Genomic DNA, 7758 nt, shown 5'->3' with positions numbered 1-7758 from the left:
TGATTCTATTTGAGACCCTAAATTGGGAGAAACATTCTTTCGATAGACATTTAGAATTCAAAACTGCACATTAGAAACCACACCTCTATTATAAGGTAAACTAACCACACATGCATAATGGAATTGTACATATATTTAAAGTAAATATTGCTTATCCTGAGTTACACACAAAGGTTGGTCTCTTGGTGTGTGTGCGTGTGTGTGTGTGTGTTTGGAATGTCTTTGAGGCTTGTCACTTGATTCAAAGGTATGTGGTTTTGTTTACAGAGAGGGGGGATTTTACAAAGGTTCCATTTGTTTACGTTAATGTATGACTCAGATGTCTCTCAGGGGAGCCACCACGATGCCATTTTGACCGTTCATGGTAGACTTAGAGGCACCATGAACAGACTCGTTGTCTTTTTAGACAACGAAGAATGTGTTTGCGAGATCAGGATGCAATAATTTGACAGCATGTGACCGAATGTCATAATCATTGTCGTTACATAAGGTTTGTTCATTCAAATAAACGTCATAAACGAAGCGAATATAACCTAGGAAAACACTCAGGAGTATATGAAAAATTACATGCTTATATTCTAAGTTTAATGTCCAAAGTTTGTGTATGTGGGTGCGTTAATGTGTGTGTTGGAATGTCTGTCACGTTACGCTTCCCGTTATCTCTTGCAGAGAAGCTTTGGCTGCAGCTTGTGCAGGGTCGTAAAGTGTTCTCCTCTAGAAAGAGGAGTCGGGTTAAGGAATGCGATTCCACTGGAAAGATATTCTTCAACAATACATTTCAGAGCTAGACACTAGAAAATCATATTATGTGATCAAACAACTTAATAAAACATGCATACAGGAATTGTACATATATCAAAAGGGGTATTTCTAAGTTCTAATACCAAAGGTGTGTGTGTGTGTGTGTGTGTGTGTGTGTGTGTGTGTGTGTATGTGACATAGAAAGTTTCGTTATCTCTCTGTGGGTCCTTTTGAAGCTCCCCACAGGGAAGAAGAATGTTGGTTTCAGGTTTCTGGAGTATCTCTGAGATGCCATAAGTGTCAGAAAAGTCCATTTGCGCCAGTCTCTCTGGAGCTGGCGTATGATTTATAATTTTGATGTCAAGAGGTTACAAGCTTTAGTAAGCTTAGCAAAGAACGTTTTGGGGAGGAATGTGCTTAGGAAGCACAGAGAGTCCGAATTTGTTAATTCAGAATCAAACGAACGAATGATTCAAGTAGCCCAGTCGCTAAACTTGCGTTACAGATAAAGACAGGACAGACTCGATGACTGCAGAGTAGAACCGTTTCACAGCTCCTGTGGCAGGTTGAACTTCCTCAGCTGGTGAAGGAGGTCCAACCTCTGCTGTCTACCAGTCTTTCAAATGACTTCATGACCACAGACGAGAAAGCAACAGGTCTGTAGTCACTAAGTCCAGTGTGTTTTTTGGAGGCCAGGATGATAGGGGAGTGTTTGAAGCAGCAGGGAACTTCACACTGCTCCAGTGATCTGTTGAATACCTGTGTGAAGATTGGGCTCTGAATCACTGATCCAGTTCATCTCAGAGGTTCAGATCAGGGATTATTCTTCTGACAATAAATTTTCTGACTCTCCATACTCTACATAATCCAAACTCGGCTTAGACCTTCAGACTGTTCTGACTTAGGGCCCTATCTTACTCCCAGCGCAATGCAGCGCCAAGCGCTGGTTTCAGTCCGACGCAGTTGCTAGTTTCAGTCCGACGCAGTTATCATTTTAAAATGCATTTGCGCCCATCTGTGGCCCATGGGCTGCTGGTCTGAGAACGAGGTGTGTTCAGGCGCATTGTTGGTGTGTTGCTATTTTGAGCCATTGACCGACTGAAACCTGGTCTAAAGTCAATGGCGCAATATTTTATTTGTCATTTAAAGAGCGTGTTAGTAATGTGCGCCTATAGGCGGGTCCACAATGCGTGTACACTCTGCTTATTACACACACACTCTCCTCTATTAAACACACAGGGATGCACAGAAGCACACAAACATGCCAAATAGAATATCTAGATAAATAGATATCTAGAATGTCTATCTATCTAACCCTCTATCTATCTATCTATCTATCTATCTAAACTTAAATCTACTTTAAACTTCTTCAGACTTTTAAAACTCTCTGGTCCGGCTTTTTCAAGCCAACTTAAAGTTTGTCTCGACAAACTTTTTTATCTAGCCAGATCAGGTCTTTGTGCAGTCAGACCAGTTCTTCCACTGTAAACCAGTACTTTATGGACTTCAGAAGAAAAGGATCCTCCACAATCTGCTGCAACTACACAGTTGTACTCTAAATCTCTAGAAAGCCGTTGTATGTGTAGTATGTTATAACTGTACTTTAAAGGAATAGTCTAAATATAATGTATGATTTGTTATCTTTTTCCATATGCAGGTCTGAAGACATTTTCTCATTATGGAGAACAGAGAGAGCTGTGAGAAATCTTCTTCTCCAGAATCCGGTATTGAGTCTGTGAAGAGTGACGGATCATTGACTCAGCCTCCTAAATTCAGTGATAAAGCAGTGACCTCTGACCCCAGGTGAGATATAATCCAGTATTAGAGACAACAGACCAAATCATAATAAAAGACAGAACTAAAGGAAGAATTATATCTGTGTGTTTCTCAGTATCGGGAGACAGAGATCTTCATCTCCAGAATCCGGCATTGAGTCTGTGAAGAGTCACAGATCATTGACTCAGCCTCATAAATTCAGTGATGGAGCAGTGACCTCTAACCCCCGGTGAGGATAAACATGTAGTGGGGGATTTAAAGGAATAGTTCACCTAAAAAATGAAAAATCTCCCATGATTTACTCACCCTAAAGCCATCCTAGGTGTATAGGATTTTCTTCTTTCAGACGAACACAATCAGAGTTATATTTAAAAATGTCCTGGCTCTTCCAAGCTTTATAATGGCAGTGAATGGGGGGTGAGATTTTGAAGCCCAAAAAAGTGCATCCATTCATCATAAAGAGGTCTCTTTTCCACTGTACTCGATGCATATGGCCGTTTGCCGAAAGATAGCTATTATATTTAATCAAATTTTAAATATGGATAGTTTCTTACAAAAATAATGCTTTGCTTCAGAAGGACATCTGGAGTCGTGTGGACCACTTTTATGATGGATAGATGCATTTTTATGATGGATAGATGCACTTTTATTATGGATAGGTGCACTTTTATGATGGATAGATGCAGTTTTATGGACTTCAAAACAGAAACAGTCATTCACTCCCATTATAAAGCTTGGAAGAGCCAGGATATTTAATATAACTGCAATTGTATTTGTCTGAAAGAAGAAAGCCATAAACGCATAGAATGGCTTGAGGGTGAGTAAATCATGGGGTAATTTTTATTTTTGAGTGAACAATTCCTTTAACTGCTCTATGGGATTCAAAAACACACTGAATGCAGAGATGTTTTTTTTTATTTTTTTTACCTCAAATCTGAGGACAAAAGTTCAGTGATAGAAAATTAACTTTGACTTTACCTTTTGGAAAATTTACTTTAATGTTAAACTGAAATTAAAATGTATTTTTCTGTATAATTAATGTCTTACGAGATTGAAATCTATATTGATGTACTATATGGTTTACATTTAGATTTTATTTACACATTTAAATCCTTTATTTTACATAATTTTTAAAATCTGTTTGTTGTTGTTGTTTCAGCAGAATATATAGAGACCAATGCATCTCTCGAGAGGCCGCCTCAGGCTTATGTCTGAACAACACAACCGTTACTGCATCCCTGAATAGACATGATCAACCAGTGAATGATGAACTACAGAGAGTCAAACACAGACACAAAACCAGCATGAAGAACAAGTATGAGAGATTATTTGAGGGACTGAAACTCCAAGAGAATGAAACCCTCCTGAACAGGATCTACACACAGCTCTACATCATAGAGGGAGAGAGAGAAGGAGTGAATAAACAACATGAGGTTTTACAGATGGAGAAAACAGCCAGAAGTCAACACTCACAAGACACTCCAATCTTCTGCAATGACATCTTTAAAGCCTCTCCTGAACCAGGACGCGAGGAGAAAGAGCAGATCAAGACTGTTCTTACTAAAGGCATCGCTGGAATCGGTAAAACCGTCTCTGTGCAGAAGTTCATTCTGGACTGGGCCGAGGGAAAAGACAATCAGGATGTAGATTTCATGTTCGTTCTTCCATTTCGAGAGCTGAACTTGATCCGAGATCATCAGTACAGTCTTCACAGACTTCTGCTGGACTTTCATCCTGAACTTCAAGATCTGGACTCAAAGATTTATGAGGAGAGTAAAGTTGTGTTCATCTTTGATAGTCTGGATGAAAGCAGAATCACACTGATGTTTTCAGATGCTCAGGAAGTTTCTGATGTGACTGAGACTTCATCAGTGGGTGTGTTGATGTCAAAGCTCATGAAAGGAGATCTGCTTCCCTCGGCTCTCATCTGGATCACCTCCAGACCAGCAGCAGCCAATCAGATCCCCTCCAAATACATCCACCGTCTGACAGAGATTCAGGGATTCAATGATCCTCAGAAGGAGGAATATTTCAGGAAGAGAATCAGTGACGAGCATCAAGCCAGCAGAATCATCTCACACATCAGAAGAGCAAGAAGCCTCGACATAATGTGCCAAATACCCATTTTCTGCTGGATCTCATCCACTGTGCTTCAGAAGCTCCTGAAAGAAGATCTGAGTGCAGAAATCCCTCAAACTCTGACTGAAATGTACATCCACTTCCTGCTGATTCAGATCAACATGAGGAATCAGAAGTATGAAGAGAGAGATCCAGACAAACTCCTGCAGTCCAACAGAGAAGTGATTGTGAAACTTGCTGGAGTGGCTTTCCATCAGCTGATGAAGGGCAATGTGATGTTCTATGAGGAGGACCTGAGAGAGAGCGGTATAGACGTCACTGACGCCGCAGTGCATTCTGGGGTTTGTACTGAGATCTTTAAGGAGGAATCTGTGATTCATCAGAGGAAAGTCTACAGCTTCATTCATCTGAGTGTCCAGGAGTTTCTCGCTGCTTTCTATGTGTTTTACTGCTATTTAATGAAGAACAAGGAACCACTGCAGCTTCTGGATGAATTCAGGTCTGATGAAGTCTCTCTATATGATCTACTAACATCAGCAGTAAATAAAGCCCTCAAGAGTGAGAATGGACATCTGGATCTGTTCCTGCGGTTCCTGCTGGGCGTCTCACTGGAGTCCAATCAGAGACTCTTACCGGATCTACTGACACTCACAGAGAACAGCTCAGAGAACATCAGAAGAACCACACAGCACATTAAAGAGAAGATCAAAGATAAGCAGAATATGAATCATCTCTCAGCTGATAAATCCATCAATCTGTTCCTCTGTCTGCTGGAAGTCAAAGATCAGACTCTGTCCAGAGAGATTCAGGAGTTTGTGAAATCAGGCAAACACTCAGAGGAACTTTCTTCTGCTCACTGCTCGACAATCTCCTACATGCTTCAGAGCTCAGAGGAGGTGCTTGATGAACTGGACCTCATGAAATACAACACATCAGCTGAGGGTAGAAGAAGACTGATACCAGCTGTGGTCAGCTGCAGAAAAGCTCTGTGAGTGTTTAATCATTAATAGCTAAAGAATCCTATTTAATAATGCATCTTACATCTTTACAGGGGTCATGACATGGATTTTAAAATTATTTCACTTATAGAGGTTCACTTATACTAGGGGAGCCAAACTCAGTTCCCTAGAGCACAGGTTTTCAAACCCTGGGTCGCCAGGATGATTTAAGGAAAATGGAGTTACATTTAAAATAAAATAATAATTTATTTTCATAAAATCAAAGTCTATAGGGCTGTATAAAAGGAATAAATATACTAAATACATTTGACTTAAATAATCAACAGATTAACAAAAGAAAAAAAAAAAAATTTCTGACAGTATTCTGCTGAGTTTATTTTTGTGAAGCGCTCCACAAACAAATTGACGGTTAGGAAACCGAGACGACAGAAAACACATCCTGTTTGTTTTATTTATTTTACAAAGCCACAGTGTTCTGGTTTATTATGAGTGCACACAAATAAAATTAAATACTTAGCAGTTTCAAATAGAGATGCGCCGATCCAATACTCAGTATCGGTATCCAAATCCGATATTGTGCGTGTACTATTCTGTGTTATTGTTAAGCCTCACAAAAGCTACAAAAACATTATAAAGAACCGTTAACTTTCCGTGCACTATATTATAAGTGTTTTAAAGCCACTCCATAGTTTAATATGACATAGAAATGAATATTGAAGTCGTTAAATTCAAGTAAGTGCTTCCCTCTGCTGCGGCTGTCAGTCATTCTCCATTCAGCAACTCAAACAGCGCGTCGGTTACGGCAGTCAACATGATGAAACTCTCTCCAAGATGATTCAATGTTACTATTGTTATACTTGATCTATAGATAAAGGTCTATGGTTTCGCATAAAATGACTAACATGAACAGCAATAAACTCCAGAAAGAAACTTTCTCTGGGGTGTCTTTTAGATCATCACACTGAGTAGAGAGCGCTATACTTGTTCTTCACAGGCAGAGTAACTGATATTTTTAGACTGTTCCTAGGAAAAGGCTCAATAAACTATTACATTGATATAATACCGGAACTACGCATCAATATCTCTTCCCTTTTTTCTTTGAGGTTTTCAACGCGAAGCGCTGTGACCCAATTTTGTTTCAAGCGCATCATTCTGCGCACGGGATACGCATAAGCGCTTTGTGCAGCTCTGTATTGGAGCCTTTCATATTATAATACTTTTGGGCAATGAAAGACTATTATTAGCCTTTCTTGTTCTGTCCTATATATAATATGTTGCTGCCTCATTAAACAACTGCGCTAAATATTTAAAAGAAATGAATGTATTTTACAACAATATAAAGAGCAGTGAGTCACATTTTAACAGATTTAGTGCTACACTTTTTCAGTTTTTTGTTCTCCATCTCCACTAAATACTGTTTTTTTGCTAAATATTTAGAGTTTATACAATTATTGTAACTTTTGCTGTTGAATTTAACAAATCTAAATATAATGGGTCAATATGGGTTGCGTCAATTTAAAAAAGAAAAAGAAAAATAATGTTTCTCTTAAAGTGTGAAAACCATTGCCCTAGAGATTCACAGTTTAGCTTCAATCCTAATTAAACAAACCTGATACAGCTATCATGAGCTGAGTCTGGCACCCCCGATTTGTACTGTTAAGAATCCATAAATCTGAATAAAGATTTTCCATCCTCATTCTGACCCTCTTTCTGAAATGATCCGTTTTCAAGGGGTGGCTCTCAGTAAACACCAGTGTTATAATTTGCTAATGTCACTGCATAGGAAAAAGTATCAATGCCCCCTTGTATTTTTGAAAACACTCATATAAAACGGTCATTTATAAATTACTGCTTACGTTTTTTTATCAAAATACTTTCGCTTTGAGATCAAGCTGCTGTCAGATCCAATACAGTTGCTGCTTTATCTTTGCCCAAATTTCTTTGCAAACCCTCTCTTACACTGTGCCTCATTTACAATACAATCTGCAGTCAAATGCTCCAAACAAACACATAATCCTCTGATGTGATCCGGGATGCCATTAAAAATAAACCATCAAATTGTTTTTCCTGCTGGAGCCTTTCTGGAGTCTGTACAGAGACTCAAACGAGCGGTTTAAACAGGACGCGTCAAAGTGACTGATGGCAGTGGGCGGGGCCTATAGTGTAATGATTTAAAACTATTTGTTGAAGCGAATGTATTTGC

At 39.1% G+C, this 7758-nt stretch overlaps 1 protein-coding gene across 1 annotated transcript; it reads left to right on the top strand.

The window, feature by feature from the left end:
- Positions 1-3806: 3806 nt before the first annotated feature.
- LOC308687572 (NLR family CARD domain-containing protein 3-like) lies at positions 3807-5588 on the top strand (the record flags this gene model as incomplete). The annotated part of the gene is made up of 1 exon (XM_081360185.1): positions 3807-5588. The coding sequence occupies exon 1, from the start codon at positions 3822-3824 to the stop codon at positions 5586-5588; it is 1767 nt and encodes a 588-aa protein (XP_081216311.1). The 5' UTR covers positions 3807-3821.
- Between the last annotated feature and the right edge of the window lie 2170 nt (positions 5589-7758).

This window comes from Scardinius erythrophthalmus (genome assembly GCF_964197995.2).
Source record: "Scardinius erythrophthalmus genome assembly, chromosome: 3".
NCBI lineage: Eukaryota > Metazoa > Chordata > Actinopteri > Cypriniformes > Leuciscidae > Scardinius > Scardinius erythrophthalmus.
Note: the sequence above shows the minus strand (reverse complement) of the source record. Positions and strands in the feature narration are given on the sequence as shown.